Below are 18,349 nucleotides of genomic sequence, written 5' to 3'. Positions count from 1 at the left end.
TGAGAAATCCAAACAGATGTAGAGGAACTAGGTAATTCTTTGTAAATTTTATTTTTTTGAAACTGAAACTGCCCTTCCACCCATTTCATAGTTGCCGGCTAGAGCTCCGAACCGACGACCGGCTACCCATGCTGCAACTATGGTGGTGGCAGGAATTTTTCTTGTAGCTCGGCTTCTTCCTCTTTTCACAGTTATACCTTAGATTTGATAGGTACAATAGCATTACCATTAGGAGCTAAATGTTTTAATAGCTTGTTTTCCTTGCACCTCAGATAGGACAATAATCTAAATTGTTCTCTTTTACTTTAAATACATTTTTGTGGATGAGTTCTGCTGGGCATACCACAACTTTTCTTATAAATTCTTTATAAACTAACGTGACAGTCCATAATTAAAGAAATGATTAAGTAAAATATTGTGCCCAAGATGTTGCTAAGCTGGAAATTTTGCATTAAAAGGGTTTACAAGGCAACATAATAAGCATATCATAAATTGAAGTTGATCTTTAACTGATACATCATTTGGAATGTTTCTTCAGAATGTAGTACATCTCTGGCTAAATGGGTAACTAACAAGAATGGGATATAACCATCAGGCACTCATAGAGCTGCTAAACTGCTAGAATCCCATCCAATGATACCCCCCCTTATCAAGATTTTTAACAACTCCCATTCAATTATTTATGGAGCAACTTACTGCTTCTGTAATATTAGTCGTCTAACATTGTTGTCAGAAAAAGATCTTGCATAAAACCGGCTCTTCCAGCGGCTTGTTGAATCCTTTTTTCCCGCTCTTCGTAGCTCAAAGAAGGATCAAAACTGCAAGGGGAGAGAGATGCATAAATAATTGGATTGAAATAGACCAGATGAGTGCTTCCTCACAAACAAATTTTTAAAAACAAGGGAGAGAGCGTTTAGGAGCGTATTACATCTCATAAGATATTTTCGGAATGACGCAATTATAACAGGGTTGTTAGACAGTGATAATTACTTAACAATAATTTAACTAAATAAGGGATTGGGAATTCAATGAAATCACAAATTTCCTATGATCACAGAAGATAAATCCAAAAACCAGTACCTTGATTTCCATATATGTGATGGTGCTGCATTTTTCGCAGGAGTGTCCTCAGCACTGGTTACCACAGATTTTGAAATCTCCTCTGCTTCAGATGCAGGAAAATTCAGAATAAGTGAGGATAGGAATGGATCAGTAGCAGTTGTAGACACATTAGCATTGTTTGACCGATATCCACCACCCCCTAGAAGCACCTGGAGATGAGCCTCACGAAGATCCCGGCCCAGGAGAGACAGTGCCTGACTGTTAGGAATTGCTACTCTACGTAATCTACGTCGTCTCTGCAAGTAATCCTCAGTTAAGGGAAACTAATACAACAATCCAGTTTTGTCATTGATAAATAACAAAGCAAATACACAAGGTTAAGAGTTAAGAAGACACAGAGAAAACGACAGTGATGAAATTTTCAGTTTGAAGGATATCTTGAACAAGTGTCCATGTTGCAGTGTGATATGACTTAACATGTCCCGCGTAACTTTAACAGAGCAAATGGGACAAACCTGCAAGGAAAAAGTCGATGCAGAATGAGACTCCGTTATCATGAAAGCATCAATGAAAACTAGACACTAGTTCACAAATTAACACACATTCTCACTCAATCTTAAGAGTAACAGTAATAAATAACTAGCTAAAACAAGATTCACTTTGTTTATTTCTCCTCGTTCAATTTCTCCCCTCTTTTCATTGATTCATTCTAGACTTGTAAAGTATGTCAAAGAATCAAAACCTAGTTGTTCTTGATTAAGAACAAGGAATAATAAATTCCCCCACATTAAGGGCATCAAGCACAGATATGATCTAAGATTTGAATTCGTCAGCATGATAACTTTGGCCATAGGTACATAGCATTCAAGGGTCTCCTATAGATACAAATAGGAGACGAAGCAATATAAACTATAAAGATAGTAACCATGTAAATTGTGTTTTCTATAAAAGCTGTTAATAGATGAAAACACAATACTGTCTGACTCACAAAAAATCTTTTCACAGCTGAAGTTGCTAGAGTAGTGGCATGGGTTCAGATAAATTGTGAACTACGTAAATAGAGTTGGATGCCAATGGTGAGACAGAAAGGTGGAAATAAAATAAATAGAAAAGCAAAACAGAAGAGCCACACAAACAGTAGTGTCATTGGACCTCTACAGACTCTCCAAAAAACAAATAGGCTGGTAATTTGAGTTGAGCCCCATTTCTTATATGTTGGAAAAGTATGCAATCTTATAGGGCAATCTTGCTGACAAATTGTTAATGTCTGATGGTGAGGCATCAAACTTCCTTTCACTTCGATATCTAGGAAAAATAATGCCTTCCAGACTCTCATTCACTGCACCAAGAAAAGAAAAGGAACCTTCATACAGAATAACAAATGCGTTGGTCAAGACTTTATTGCAAGCCACTGTCGAAACTTACTCATTCCTTCCGTTGTTAAAAAGAAAAAGAGTTAAATAAAAAGGTTGTCTGGTGGTTTGGCGCTTTGTGGTTCCTCAAAGTCAGAAAGCTGTTTCCCTCTATGTCTATAGTTGCCTTTATGAATCCTACATCAGCATATGCTTTGACTATAGGCTTATGGCCAAATGTTAGTTAAGTTATGAGCCAGTTTCTCTTACACAGCTAGCTAAAACCACATCATTATGATCCTCTATCATCCATGTAACATCTGACACTTGAACTATATCATTCCTCTTTCACTTAGTTTTCATCCTCTCCATAAATTTTTTGTTAGGTCTATAGTTGCAATGTTGCCTCTTTGTATGCTTATTTTATACACAAACCAGAATTACTTCAACATTTCTTGCTTTCGCTATGATGAAATTGTAAAATGATAAAGAAACATAAGCTATAACCAACCCAAGTGGAAAGAAAGGAGGTAACAAGTTACAACATTGGCATTATGAATGAACTTCTCATATGAACTCTACTGATTCCATGCTTTCTTAGCTATACTATATGATATCTAAAGGTGAACTACCCTGCAGACCTAGGTAGCAGCATGGCTGGTGGGTGGTGGAAGATACCAAACTATTTATCCATCAAAGGGCCTCTAATTCATTGAACTTATACAACACTTTGGTGATCCAAAATCTTCCAAGATAAATCAAGCATCATACACATTTAACCTAATTTAAAATTTTTCCTAGATCAGCAACTGCAGGAAGCTCCGAAAATAACAACCGATATCTTTATAAGCTACCGATTCTTAAAAGTCAGTCGTACATCAATTAAAACCTCAACGAGCCCTCTTTTTGACTTCATAAACTTACTACAGCAGCTCCTGAAATTCTTCTTACATTTTTCCAGCTCCCACTTCGGCCAAATGGTTTTCCGCATTAGTTCTTTTTTTGTTTGGAAGGATTCCTCGGTTATGCAGCTGACTAAACAGCCAAATTCCAATGACGCCAATCTATGAGCTTCTTTCAGCAAAGCGACAGTGAAAAAAGAAAAAAAAATCAAAAGATGAAAGCGACTAGTAGGAAAGATGAATATAGCCCTCAACAAGAAAAGATGTAAATTTGAGAAACTCTGCAAATACCAATATCATTGGAGCTCCAAGGATATGTTACTCCATATCCGTTGTATCATACATATTATGCATACAAACATACATATATACATACATTTTCTGGATGAATTACATATATAAAAGGAAATGGTACTTTGGTCCCTCCTTAGTCCTTACCTGCAATTTCTATAAATAGAAAAAAAAACACTTTTTGCAATACATCAATAAAAACAAAGCCCTCAAACGAAAGACAGGAAATATCAACACGCCGGTGAATCAAAAAAAGGGCATACATAACTTTACCGACAAAGATTGTAACCCACCAACATGAACCAAATAAGGAAACAGTTAACTCTTGTAAACCAAATACTATAAAAGACATATCTTTCTTCAGAGAAAACAAAAACAAAAACAAATCCGAGGGTGTATCTAAAGAAACACGTACGGTGACTTTGGACTCGCAAGAGTGCTCGTCTTCGAGATGCGAACAAAGCGATACGATGTCGAAGTCCTCGTAACAATACGGGCATGGGAAGTCGGGTCGGACCTCGTCGTCCACCTCAAAATCATCGATGCTCAACCGATCTAAACCCAAAAAAAATAAAATAAAATAAAAAAATAAAATCATTGAAGAAATAAATAATGAAAGATGAGAACCCAATGAAGACAAAAAGAAAAAGAGACAGAGAAACGGATTGAGTACCTAAGTGGGAGCTCTGATGGTGGTGCTGGAGCGTGTATTGGCGCTTGGCAGCCGCGAGTCGAGAGGTCCAAAACTCGGAGTCCATTGGGTTGAAGGATCAGAGATTAAGCTCACTTTTTTATTAATTTTTATTTTGATTTTAATTACCTCCCAAGAGAAAATAAGGAAAAAGCTTCGCTTTCCGATCTAATCTCTGTTGGGTGCCTGAGTTCTGAAAATTTTGACTTTTTGGTTTGATATTTGTTCAAGTTGGTACAGGAAGCTTCAGATACAACCGGAGAAGGAGGAAGGTGTATATTTCTTTCTCTTTTTCTAAGTTTGATGAATATTTTCTTGTATATTTGACTTTTTCTTAGAGCTTTTGTATTAATGCGGGTAACTTAAGAAATGACGAGAGAGATGGGGGTTTGTGTGGTGAAGACCGAGGAGATGACGTAGAGTTGGAGCGAGGAAATGTCGGGTTGTTCTACTCATGCATTGTTTTGTTCCAGTGGTCCGCAGGCCATACTATTTTTTGTGATTGTTAATTTTGTTTACTTGAATTTGATTTTATTTTTGGATGCATGCTTAAAAATCTAGGGTTATAATTGGTGTTCACTTATCAAAATTGGGGTTTGTTAAAATACTTATATAAAATTATATAACCTTATAAATACAAATTTCGTCTCGGGTTCGGTCATGTTAAAAATTGTCATTCTTAAATATCGTGTGTCGAGTTTGGATTACATCAAGATATGTGTATAAAATTATATAAATTAAGCGTAATTCGATTTATTTAATAAAATAAGTTGCTTCGATCCTAACAATCGGAACAGGATCGTCTCCAGTTCAAGAACGGGAGAATATAACTAACTAAATATTTTTAAGTTCAAATAAATTGGAAAGGATCCTAATTCCTAGCTATCTCTGTTGTGCATTGTGTTTAAATTGTTTCTAATAATAGTTTCACTCATTTCCACTAAACAAAAAAAAAAACAAAAACTTACTAATTTTGTATTAAGTTCGTATTAAATTAACGAATCGTGTAAAAATTTGATAAACCCTAGTCAAAACCACTAAACCAGTGTTGGTGAAGGTTGACTTGGTTTTATTTTGTCCATCAAGCTTGTCAATGATTTATTGGTCCAGTAATTACTACAATTTAGTTTGAAAAGAAAATTTCGTTCTTATTAAAATATGATCAATTGATAGAGTTAAATAGGTTATGTTTATTGATGTTTTTTAGATTGTGTTTTTTTTTTTTTATTTCTTGTTTAAAAAAATATTATGTGAAAATAGTTTTGAATATTTTGTATTTTATGGTTGTTTGTTAATGTTTTGTTTTGAAAATATAAAGAAAAATGGAAAAGGAAAAAGTGTTATCAAACAATTTATTTGATATATTTTTTCTTCAAACCTAATTTATTAAATTAACATGTCTAAAATGTACGTGAGAATTGCATACTTCTCGCATCCATTTTAAATACATGTCAATTGAAGAAATTAGATTGAAAAAAATTCATTCAACTCAATTTAGAATAAAACTTCTTTTTTTTTTTCTAGATGGTCACAATAATACACTAAGTGAATATTAAGACAAGTAATGATCAATAAAATTATTAAAAAAGAAGAAGTTAAAAGGATTTGTTTGTTAATATGTTTTGGATGGTCTTTTTTTTTTTTTGGTTGGAAAAAATATTATAATGTGACATAAAAATGAAAATCATTTTTGTATTTCTAGTAGTATTTTGTTTTTGGATTATTTATTAATATTTTTGTTCTGAAATGAGAGAATAAAAGACAAAAACAATTTTTTAACAAACGGAGCCAAAATGTATAAATGGTTAGGTTAAGTAATTACATACATTAATTTTGAAAAAGAGTTTTAAAAAAAAATTAAAAGTATAATTGATTTCAAACATAACATCTTACCCAGCCCAAAAAAAAAAAAATTCCAAAGATAATATTGTAATGTGGAAAGAGACTATAATTAAATTGAAAAATGCTAAGTGTACTCTTATTCCCACATTCTTTGACATGACATTCAAAATAATTATTGAATCTAAAATTATATATATATGAACAAAACAATGTGACCCTAAAAAAAATCACTTCTAAAAATAATTTTTACCTTAACATGTTACATTATATCATTATAATATATTTTCCAACAACAAACACAAAATAATTTTCAAAACACATTATCCAAACATGTTTTCCTTTATTAGGTTTATTATTTATTGGGTAAAGTCCACATATTCCTCTCAAACTTTCACTAAATTGACAATGTTCCCTCAAACTTTCAATTGTGATAATTTTCCTCTCAAACTACCAAAACAATGTCAATGTTCCCCCCTCAAGGCTAGTAAAAAGATAAAAATGCCCATATATATTTTTCAACAAGACAAAAATACCTCCAAAAAATTAATTATTTTTTTTAAACGAAAATTTTAATTAAAAAAATTTTAATTTTTTAAACGGAAATTTTTATTTAAAGAAAAACGATTTTTTTTTTTTTTAAAAAAAATTGTTTTAAGAAATGAACATTTTTATTTTTTTAAACGGAATTTTTACTTAAAAATTGAAAATTTTAAATTTTATTCTTGGGAAAAAAAAAAAAAAAACCCCCCAAACTACCAGTTGTTTGCAATATAGTCACATAATATTCAAAAGGTACTAAAGTAGACCCCCAAACTACCAAAATGTATCAAAAAGTCACTTATTTTTTTATATTCCTATAATACCCCTATTCTTTTAACAAATAAAATAATAAAATAATTGTAAAAAAAAAAAACCCAAAAAATTAGTGAAAAATACAAAAAAGAAAAAAAAAGGCAAATAAATACAAATTTTTTTTTTAAATAAATAAATAATTAGTCACTGTAGTTAGCCTAAATTACAAATTGCTTCATGTCGTATTAAAGTAAAATCAATGGGCGAATAAAAACAATTTTATACTTAATTTGACTCCAGGGACTAAATTGTTTTTTTTTTTTTTTTTTGAATATCTCAAGAACCGTACCTTTGATTTTACTTTAATACGATATGAATAGTCACTGTAGTTAGCGTAAATTAGTCATTGTAGTTGGTCTAAATTATTTATTTATTCAAAAAAACATTTTTTTTATTTATCCGCCCTCTTTTTTGTATTTTTTAAAAATTGTTTGGTTTTTTTTTTTATATAATTATTTTATTATTTTATTTGTTAAAAGAATAGTGGTATTATAGGAATTAAAAAAAAGTGATATTTTTTATACATTTTGGTAGTTTGGGGCTACTTTAGTATCTTTTGAACATTGAGAGCCTATATTGCAAACGACGGGTAGTTTGGGGTGCTTTTTTATATTTTTCTCTTTATTCTTATAAAAATGAGTTATATATATATATATATCTTAAATTTGGGCACACTTAGAATTTTTTCTTTTTTTTTAGTTTTAGTATTTTTTAGTTTTTATTTTACTAAGGGTAGTTTCGTCATTGGGATACATTGACAATATTTTGGTAGTTTAGAGGACATGGTCACACTTGAAAGTTTGGAAGAACATTGTCAATTAGGTGATAGTTTGAGGGGTAGGTGTAGGGGTGTTCAAATGGTTATAATTGTCGGTTATTGGCTATAACCACAACTGCAACCAACTTAGGCGGTTATTGGTTTTTAATAACCACAACCGTCTAGGCAGTTATTTTATAACTGACAGTTAGCGGTCATTCAATCTAATAACCTTTTTATTTTTAAATGAGCTTTTGGGTTTTTTAAGTGTTTTGGACCTTTAATTTGCTATTTTTTGGTCTTATTTTAAGGGTTTAAGGCCAAAATGTTCTAAAAAAGATGAAAAAAACATGTTCAAATAAATTTTAGCCCAAAAACATGGCTAAAAAAACACAACCAAAATCCATTAATCCAAATTCAAATGAAAAAATTAAAAAGACAAATCCCAAATCTCGATACATATTACAAAATACAAATAAAATAGAAGCAAAGCAAATATAAATATTATAAATGTTTATATTATTATATATAAATAAAGGCGGTTATCGATTATAACCGCATTTTCTTACCCTTAAAACTGCTAATTGCAACCGCCTTAATGGGTTAACAGTTATTGGTTTACAGTTATAATCGATTATCAGTTGGCGGGTTAACAGTTATTGTTCTTATTATTTTAGGGAGTAGAAAATGTGAAGAACCTCTAAAACGACGTCGCTCTCACCTCTAAAACGGAGGTGTAAAACTATGGCCGTGGTCCGTGGACAAACAAAGTGACCAAACGCAAGTTACGCAACCAGTGATTCCACAGTCCGTGCAATCTTTGTTCAAATTCGCGAAAATCTTCACCAGTCTTGGGCTAGTGCTAGGGCTTGCTTTCTTAGCAAAAAAGCTTGGTATTCAATCAATGGCGACGAGTCAGCAGCAGCAAGCGAGCGCGAGCAGAAGAGCGGAGAAGAGAAAGCCGGTGTTCGTGAAGGTGGATCAGCTAAAGCCAGGGACGAGCGGTCACACGCTGATCGCCAAGGTCTTGACCTCCAACACTGTCTTGCAGAAGGGCCGCGCGGCCTCTCAGCACCTCCGCCACACCCGCATCGCTGAGTGCCTCATCGGCGACGAAACAGCTACCATCCTCTTCACCGCTCGCAACGATCAAGGTCCCAAACCCTAGCCTTTTCTCTCTGTGTCTCTGTTTATATTATATATGCAATTGTGTGTACGGAAATGATTGGTTATTGTATGAATGCGTTTGGTAATTTCCTCTTAGGACTCAAATTTTTGCATTTTGTTTCTTGGGTATGGCCTATATATATATATTGGTTTGGTTCTCTGTACTTTCTGATTCTGGGTCTTCGATAGTGTTTTTCTTTGATTTCTAAGTGAGTAGGAAATAGAAATCAGAAGGTGGGAGTGATTGATTGTCAAATTCGTTTTTATTTTTGTTGAACAAACAGATCCTTAGTACCTTTTTTGTTGTTGTTGTTGTTGTTTCTCTTGTTTATGCTTCCCGATCGCATTTGTGTGATGAATTATTTAAAAAGGCGCATTTTTTTTTTTTTTTGAGAACTTGAAATGCCATGGTTGAGTTTTGTAGGATTAAGCCCGAGATATTCATACATTGCTATATGGTGTTGATTCATATTCTTAGTTCTTTGAAAAGTAAATCCTGAATGATTCGACATACATAATATTTTATGTTATTCCATGCTAATACAGGAGGCATATCTAGAACTTCATGCTGGAGAATATATCACTCCTTTTTAGCTCTTGTTGTTTTTGAACCCATAATGTTGAAATCTTCGCTTGTATGTAATGTAAGTTTGTCTTTGGTTTGATCATGATTGTGGTAGTAAGTCCTCTTCAAAATCCCTATGATGCAATTTCAGATTATCAGCTTCACATGAGCAAGAGTGAGTGACATCTATCAAGTATCCTGGGATGTAGAGGGTGTTGGAATGTATATACATCATGTATACAAGTTATGAACAATTGAAGTTGTTAAGTGTGTTCATTTAGTCCGATGGTTAGGGTGCTTGGCTTTTCTTGAGGGATTTTAGGGTTAGGGAGCAAGAGAAAGATGATAACTTTACCATTGGGGCATTAATTCCATATATATATATATATATGCTCCTTTACCATTGGGGCATTAATTACACATATATTGCAAATGAAACCATCAACGGGATTATTCCATATAAATGGCTTTCTTTCTGCAGGCTTAGCTTTTTTATTTATTACACATTTAATTTCAAATCCCATATAAATTTATCATTCAGTTCTCTTTCTTCACTTTAAAGTGAGTATTAGGAACTAGATCGCCTGCCAAATTATATGCTTTCCTTGCATTTGATAAATGTGATAAGAAAATGACAAGAAGTTCTCTGCCAAAATTAATCAATAGGGTTTGTGTTGGTCTCATAAAACGAACTATTGTAATTTGATCCAGTTGCTTACATTAGTAACTTGAAATTTTCCTTTTATTGGAATGTTCATGCATAATCTTCTCCATGCTCCCCCTACCTATTGAAATATATCTTAAGGGAAAGTGGCAAACCATCATGAGTATGGGTGCATCTATATCTTACTGTTTTGTGATAATGAGGGTTGTATTTTTTGTGCAGTTGACTTGATGAAGCCAGAAGCCACTGTAATTCTTCGTAACGCAAAGATTGACATGTTTAAGGGGTCTATGAGGCTAGCTGTTGACAAATGGGGCCGCATTGAGGTTACTGAACCTGCTAACTTCATAGTTAAAGAGGATAACAATCTCTCCTTGGTTGAATATGAGTTGGTGAATGTAATCGAAGAGTGATTGTTGTGAAGTCAAGTAAACCCTATGATACTAAAAGAAGCCTGGTGATTTCTTACCCATTTTCATGTCGCATTGGAGGTACATTTTCTTTGTGACAGTTGGGTTTGGTATACAAGTCTCACTCAAATCAGAGTGTTTAAATGTATTTAACAACTATTAGGGTTAGTATAACGATATTCAAACAGTTGGATGTGTAGCTGGGTTTGGAATACATGTCTCACCCAAATCAAGAGTGTTATTACAACAGTTGGTGTGTAAAAAAGAGCATTCGCCTGCTTAACTTGGAATTGTAAGTTATTTGATGATAATAGTAAACTCCTACCGTGTCTTCAAAATCATGTTCATAATTTTGGCTCTAGATTTAGGAGATAATATCTTGTTTTGATTTTTGGATTTTGTTCAGCGAGGTTTAATACAGTTGACTGGAAGTTGAAGGTTCGTAGCTTGTTATGAGCCTTCATCTTTTCATAGTTTTACTTGCAGATTATGAAGAATTTGTCGCATGCTGCTGATAAGGACTTTTAGGGTTTTACTTGCCCTAAAATAACCATATGTTACCATTGTACGACAGTATGAATACATTTTTTGACCTTTTGTTTTTTCATGGCTGAAAAGGATTTATTGGTGGTCAGTCGTTAAGCAATGTAACGTGACACCTAATGAAGCTGAAAGGTTCCGGTGTGTTAGATTGGTTGATTGTTTAAAACTCCTATGTTTCCTTTAATTAAATTTTAGTAGACTAATAATAATAATAATAATAATAGAAGTAGAAGTAGAGCAATAGTAGTTAGGCGTTTTAATTTGCAAAAAAAAATAATCAACGGGCCAGGGCTCAGGGCTGTACACATCAAGAAAAGGCTTGCATTTCTGGCCTGGGTTTTGCTTGGGCTCAGGTGAGCATTTTGGCTCCAGCCTAACCCATCAATTTTGTTGGGTTAGGCTCTTTAAGGGACAGGCCTTGGATTCCATATCCGTGAGAGTAGACCCAAGTCTTTGTGTACAATGACGAGCTTTCTTTTTATGTTTTCGTTTTCCTATAATTTGATAACTTGTGAAGGTTGAGCAACAATGCCTCAGTGGTTTCCGGCAAAAAGTATTGTTGAAGATAGTGATGACAATGATTGAGGGAAGAGTGCGTTTTTGGTACTATTATTTTGCATATTAAAATTGCGATTTTTGTACTAAATTGACAAAAATGTATCGTTTAATGTGTTTATAAAAAAATTACAATTTTAAAAAAATAAAAATATTTGCATTTTCAAATCGCTCGTAGAGTAAATACTTTCTTAAAAGCGTTAAATTTTAAATATTAAACTACAATTTTAAAGGCCTAACTATAATTTTAAAAAACGTTTAATTGCGTTTTTAAACATTATGTTTTCAAATTGTATATTTCAAAGTCGTTATCTTTAACTTATGCATTTTGAAATCACAAACCTAAAATAACCTAAATATCGTTACATCCCATACTAATGGCATTGGGAAACCAACCTGAATTAGTTGCTTTTCCAGGAAAGGAAAAAATTACTACATGATAAAGACATTCATCTTGCTCAAAGTCTTTGTAATAAGACATTAAATATAAATTATTCAAGAGATTTTAAATTCTTTCAAGTTTATACAATCTGCCAGCCAAGGACCATGCAGTGCTTCAAAATCTAAACACAATACTCAAAGTTTTGCTTACAAACAAAACAAGTCACACTAGTATATTTATACAACACAATATAAGATTGACATGATTGGAACCTCAAAAGATTGCATTGTTAAACACATCTAAGATTGATATGATTTTTCAGAGGGCTTTGGTTTGTATGATACTCTCCTCAATGCCTTTAGGCCGACTATATGACATGACATTATCTAGGTTATCATGCTTCTGTATAAAAAATATATAGCATGACTAAAATTTGCCTCATTGGGTTTGTAACACAAATGGCTGCAATGCCTTTTAGGACGACTAAAATTCATACAAGTTCACCAAAGTAAGGCAATTATCAGTGCTTTTAGATTAGGCTTATGTTGTTGTTTATGTATGTATAACTCATCCAATGAAACTCAGCCTGACATGCCACCAACCCTATACATGATCATCGATGCAACTATATATCCTGAATCACAGCTAGTGTATCCCAATCGACAAAGCATTTGAACCAACACAAACATTTCTAAACATAATTCACATGAAAGAATTCATCTAGCACTGTAATTTTAGTTTTTGAAAATATAAAAACAATCTAATCTCATTTTGGTACCTACTTATGATTGCATGTAGAACACAACTTTTAACCCCTTGATTTTCAAATCCGGTCAAGGAGAATAATGCCCAAGCAAGTCTTACAAAGTCCATTGAAATCCATGGAAATTATGATCAATGTACCGCACCCCAACAACACTCATCCATCTACAACACAAGAACAAGAAAAACACTAATCAAGGGTAGAACAAATGCTTAAATATTTTTCCCATAAGTCACAACCAAAAATAAAATATAATGACTATAACGATGATGAGAATAGTTGATTAATTTTTTATAGTTTGGCATTATTCATATCCAGAGTTCTAGTGCAAACTAAAGAGAAACAGAGGTAACATGGCAAGTCTCTAGGCTGAGAGCCAATTAGCAAAAGATACAACCCTAAACAAAGAAACAGCCAATTTCAGGAAGAAGAAATGGTGTAGGAACTGTAGAAAGCTGACGGTGGTGGCACCAGAAAGAGTAAACTTCACTACCTAGATCCAGACTAGTGGATTAAGCAAGATCACATCATCGTCAAACCAAACTTCATTAGGTAGCATGTTCTGTTATAATCTTTAACCAAGAAATTTGAAAACTGAAAGTGACCAATTATGGCATCAACTAGAGGAAGGAAGTTTGTTTCTGAAAAGTACATTTCACACAACAAAAATAACTACCTTAAAGGAAGATAAAGTTGTCTAAGATATTTATTTGAACATTCAGAGAGTCTTTCTCACCACCTAAAAACATAGTCTTCTATATCTTCTCCTTGCCCAGTCACTCCCCTTTATAGGTGAATTCAAAGGTCTTCTTTGCATATAAACCAGAAGTTGCAGTTGGCTCTCACAAATTTCTTAAGTATAATATTTGGCACATCCATGCTTACCCTATCAAGACTAAAACTGCAAATATCAAATTTGCATATACACGTAGTCTATAACACGTGACTTTGAATTCTATATGTTACTCTATAATGGCTGTTCAAATTTTTAGTGAAAAATTTGAAGTGGTTTATTGGTATAAGCTATCAGATTATTTTTGCCATGAGCAAAAAATATATTATTCAGAACATGATAGTATTATGAACCACCATCGACTGAAATTGAAACCAAAAGGTATATATACCCATGCATAGTGCCTTTAGTTAGAAGCGTAAGCACAAATACAAAGAAACTACTTGATGAGTAAACATTGTTATCATCATTATCATCATCATACCAACTAGAGATCTAACTTCCTTATATTGAAACACAATTCAGTAAGCACTCATTCATGTTGTCAGTCACTTCCTACTTGAATAATTAAAATTTTCCTTCATCACCTTGGCTGGCTTTGTAAAGCAAAGAAGCATCTAGAAGCCCTACTAAAAAAAAAGCTTTATTTCACCACCTTGTCTTAAGAGCGCATGTACTTAAAACTTTGCTCGAATCCTCTGACATTCATCATACATCATCGTTGCAATCTGAGTGAATACAACAAATCAGTATGATCCTCATATGGCCATATCGACATTAACATCAATGAAAATTAAAAACAAATAGTTCAGCCTAAATTTAAGTATGGGGAAACACTTTTGTATTCCCATTCATTGTTTCTAGTGTTTATATCAACCAAGATATTAAAGGTTTGAGTCATCAAATAATCAATGAAAATTACAAGAATCACACATACAAAACAATCAGAAGTAAAATCAACTACCAAAATTTGATATAAGAAATACTGTTTGGGGATCCTTCCTCATCCATGAAGGACCTCTTTGAACCAAAAAAAAAAAAAAAGATAAGTCTAATGGTCAACATGAAAGGAAATTGTAGAAGCAACTACATAATTTTGTTTCAAGAGTAAATTATCTAGGAGATCTAGTTAAAAAGTTCCTGCAAAATTTTACTGCACCTAACTCCATAAAACTATGATATATAATGTTCATTTTCTCATCTTTCCACATGAATTTTCAAAAGATGGTCTTCTCACCAAATCTACTGAAGAGAACATTCACCAATACTTTCAAAGTAGACAACAAAAACAAACCCAAGGAAATCCATATTTGATGCTCGATCTTCATCTAGTCTTCTCTTGCCCTACAAAAGGAAAGAGAGTAGGCATTCTTTCATTGAGAGCGAGAGAGAGAGAGAGATGGGATTACCTAAATCAGATAAAAAACCCAAAAGAGGGGAAACTAGTAAGGCAAAAAAATTGCTTAATTTCATACCCGAAATCTGCATCCAAAGTATGCAAATGCAACCCACTCCCCCATCAAAAAAAGAAAAAGAAAAAAAAGAAGCTTAACACATGTTATATATATGGCCATCCTAGTAATTGCCAAAGGATCGACATCTCTGCACCTACAAAGTTCCCCACTTCTCTATTCACCTCATGCAAACATGATAATTTAAGAAACACTAATAGACTTAGTCAATGCAAAAAAATTATGATGTGTGCTATAGTTACAATTCACCAGACCACAGTCAGTGATAGCATGACCAACCAATTTACAAAAAGAGTTTCCTTCTTTCCAATTCATTAGGGATAAACTTGGATATATTATTTCCTACCACCAATTATAGTTTTGCAACTAATACATATCAAGAACACTTAATACCCTGTATAAGCATATGGTATGTTGATTATGAAGTCTCGTTGCTTACTGATTCACTTGTGCTCAAGCATTCCAAATATCTTCCGTTTCTTGTCAGCATCATATTGACTATACATAATACAGACCTCATTTTTTTTTTGAAAAATAATTTACGTTGTTGATTATTCAACTGGTTACTTGCTGCTTGACCTCCGGCACAAACTTTTGGTTTTTAGACCTTGATATTGATACCCAACTATCATGCAATTGATACTGCATTTATTAAACAGAAGGTTCCTCTTCCAACGAGCACCCCATAAATGTTAAAACCCATCTTCCTCAAAAATTTATTTCTACAGATTTTATAAAGTTACCTTTTTCCAATTCATGAGATATCAACCTAATAATTAGGTCAAAAGTATGAGAGGTATGAATGGATAAAAGACCCTTGATCACACGAGTGACTACAGAAAAAAAGAAGAAGAAGTGAAGCTTAAAATCAACCAGAAAGGACTTCGAAACTTTCAGTCTAAACATTCAATTTTGCCATATTGAATTTTGGCGAATCCACAAACAGTAAAGTACTGCAAACCTAACAAAGTATTAGTATACAATCCTGAAACCATCCACAAAGATAAAATCATGTCTTTTGTAATTTAGAGTGTCGCTTTGACAACTTAGGAGTACGATAGCAGCCTCTGAAGTTCAGCTGTCTGCATCACCACAACAAACTTTATTAACAATGAACTCTCTCTTTGTCTTCCTCTTTCTCCTCCTTTCTTCCCTCAAGAATCTACAAATCAACATATCAAAAGAAAAAGAAAGAGAAAGCGAAAGAGATTGAAGGTACAGATTCGTGTACAAAATGAGGGACTAAAGTAAAGCAAAAGGAGAATCTGCAAATGAAAACTTGAACACACAGACTCGAAAAAGTCAGTTCAATGATTAGGCCCGAATTCACTCTCAAAGCCAATATATAAGTTGTTAGTGCGAGTTTGATTCCCTTCATACATGAATTAATTACGAAACTCAGGGTCGAACCTCATACAAATTCTCATACACAATTCCGCAGCAATACACAAAAGCTAAAAGCATGAATTTTGCGATTTGGAAACCAGAGGTCCCAGACCACCAAACACTGCAAACCAAACCTTAATAACGAAAACCCAGATAAAGCATACCTTATACATTTACATATAACGAACAAAAGAGCAATACCACACCACCAAAACAACAAGGGGCAGTCCCAGTGAAAAGCCATTATGAATTATCAAGTCCAAATTCAAAGGAAATGAACACAACAGATATTGGAGAAAGAAAATGAGAAAGGAAATTACCTTCAGGGGTCCAACCGTATCTGCGAGAGACGGAGAGCATGGAGGTGAGCAATGCGGAAGCAGTGGCCGTGTGATATGGAAGCATCGTTTCCACACAGCAGCTCAGCTCCACAGGCGATCTTTTCCAATAAATACACAATCATTAGCTCAAACATACACAAAAACAAACAGTTCCTTCATTCGTTCATTTCATTTCACAGAGAGAGCTTGTGTATTTCTACATGTACCTGAAAATGCGGTTCGCAAGAGGGTTTTGTTTTGGTATGCGAAACGGTGAGCACGCGGGTCGGGCCTTGGCTCCGGCTCCGGCACTGAGCCTCGAAGCCGTAGCGGCTCGGGCCGCGGTGGATCGGAAGACAGACCTAGCGGCTGTGGCGGCGGCGGAAGACATGACTTTGGGCTGGGTAGGGACGATGAGGGGCTAAGGCTTCGTTGTGTGTTGAGGGTTTTGTGTTTCATTCGGGGGGGTTTTAGATGCGCACACGAGGTTTGAGTACGGTATATATTTGTGTGTATATACTCGTACGAGAACGTGGCATATTGGAATCCGGATGTACGTTCTCTCTTCGGAAGATCGTATTTGGGGAAGATAAATGTTTGTTGCTATTATCTTGTACAATTTTTTTTTAAAATTTTTTTTTCAATGGCAAATTTATAAAAAAGACATGCAAGATAATGACACCAAACACATCTATTTGAGGAAAGTAAATTAGATTCATTTAGTGGCTTTGCATTTATACAAGAAAAATGTTAGGTTTTTAACTTTTACCCATCTTTTGTTTATATCCGTATAAAATATGGAAAAATTTATCATTGAATATGTGAACTTACACGGGCAAAAAATGGATAAGAGATAGATGTATAACTCTTCTCAAATAATAAGGGGTAGGATATTGAGTAAGAGAATATCTTCTATCCAACTATGGTGTAAAATCTCTCTTTTGTAATATTCAATAGAAATTTGACACATCAGCTAAAAATTTTAAATAGAATGAAGATGAAAATACCAAAATTTTAAACAAGCATCCAATCCATCGATCGACAAATTGGGGCACTTTTCCTTCACGATTTGGATAGTAAGCCACTAGTTGAACTCAGGCCATGTTGTTTCGAGTGCAATGGTTTCATGTTTAACACCTTGAACCACCGCTCCTTCCTCGCTCCAACCCACCACTAGTCTGACCAAATATGGGCACTCACTAGGTGCACCTATGCCTACAACCAATTCTTCTACGCCATTGATGACTGTGGTGACCTAGGTGACTCAACCTTCACCATGCTCGCTTAGTTTAGCCTCCACTACGACCAAAATGACTTCTCCCCACCTACGGTGTCAGTCTTGTCAATGATTTTAATGTGCCCATGACTGTGACCGCTCACTAAAGTTTCTAATCTCAATCGAGAGTAGCTTTTGTGTGGTCGTGGCACAAAACCCATCTTTTGTGTCTTCCACTGACACATCATCCATTTAAGAAGATTACAAGAAAAATGTATGTTTGCAAAGAATAGATTAATTCCCCACACAGCCATTGAGCCACCGTCAGCCTCCACCAACCTTCGTCGATCGAATCAACCCACCGCCCATAGCCCAGTCGGATCTCTCTCCCTCTCTCTCTTCTTTGGCATTGGGTGGCCATGGG

The 18,349-nt window shown here is 34.1% G+C and overlaps 3 protein-coding genes across 9 annotated transcripts; 1 reads left to right on the top strand and 2 right to left on the bottom strand.

Moving 5' to 3' along the window:
• Window positions 1-427: 427 nt before the first annotated feature.
• Window positions 428-4,644, bottom strand: LOC132173060 (protein DEHYDRATION-INDUCED 19-like). Its single transcript, XM_059584626.1, has 5 exons — window positions 4,281-4,644; window positions 4,023-4,162; window positions 1,500-1,577; window positions 1,081-1,364; window positions 428-818 (listed from the first exon to the last, which is right to left on the bottom strand). Exons 1-5 carry the CDS (start codon window positions 4,363-4,365, stop codon window positions 710-712), a joined length of 696 nt encoding a protein of 231 aa, XP_059440609.1. The 5' UTR covers window positions 4,366-4,644; the 3' UTR covers window positions 428-709.
• A 3,847-nt stretch (window positions 4,645-8,491) lies between these two features.
• On the top strand, window positions 8,492-10,896 carry LOC132171424 (uncharacterized protein At4g28440-like). The gene is made up of 2 exons (XM_059582735.1): window positions 8,492-8,903; window positions 10,368-10,896. The coding sequence occupies exons 1-2, from the start codon at window positions 8,654-8,656 to the stop codon at window positions 10,556-10,558; spliced, it is 441 nt and encodes a 146-aa protein (XP_059438718.1). The 5' UTR covers window positions 8,492-8,653; the 3' UTR covers window positions 10,559-10,896.
• Window positions 10,897-12,208: 1,312 nt separating this feature from the next.
• Window positions 12,209-17,199, bottom strand: LOC132172686 (protein NUCLEAR FUSION DEFECTIVE 6, mitochondrial). 7 transcript variants are annotated; one of them, XR_009439181.1, is made up of 4 exons: window positions 16,937-17,199; window positions 16,710-16,828; window positions 14,769-14,875; window positions 12,209-12,962 (listed from the first exon to the last, which is right to left on the bottom strand). XR_009439181.1 is itself a non-coding variant. In XM_059584232.1 (3 exons), the coding sequence occupies exons 1-3, from the start codon at window positions 17,098-17,100 to the stop codon at window positions 12,955-12,957; spliced, it is 291 nt and encodes a 96-aa protein (XP_059440215.1). In that variant the 5' UTR covers window positions 17,101-17,199; the 3' UTR covers window positions 12,214-12,954. The 7 variants fall into 7 exon arrangements, 4 of the variants coding, with proteins under 4 accessions (XP_059440215.1, XP_059440212.1, XP_059440214.1 ...); XR_009439179.1 differs by lacking the exon at window positions 14,769-14,875 and adding an exon at window positions 14,187-14,259 and having other exon boundaries at window positions 12,213-12,962; XR_009439180.1 differs by lacking the exon at window positions 12,209-12,962 and adding an exon at window positions 13,892-14,259.
• Between the last annotated feature and the right edge of the window lie 1,150 nt (window positions 17,200-18,349).

Source organism: Corylus avellana, chromosome ca2 (assembly GCF_901000735.1).
Source record: "Corylus avellana chromosome ca2, CavTom2PMs-1.0".
Taxonomy (NCBI): domain Eukaryota; kingdom Viridiplantae; phylum Streptophyta; class Magnoliopsida; order Fagales; family Betulaceae; genus Corylus; species Corylus avellana.
The sequence above is the reverse complement of the archived record's forward strand: the minus strand, read 5'-3'. Positions and strand labels throughout refer to the sequence as shown.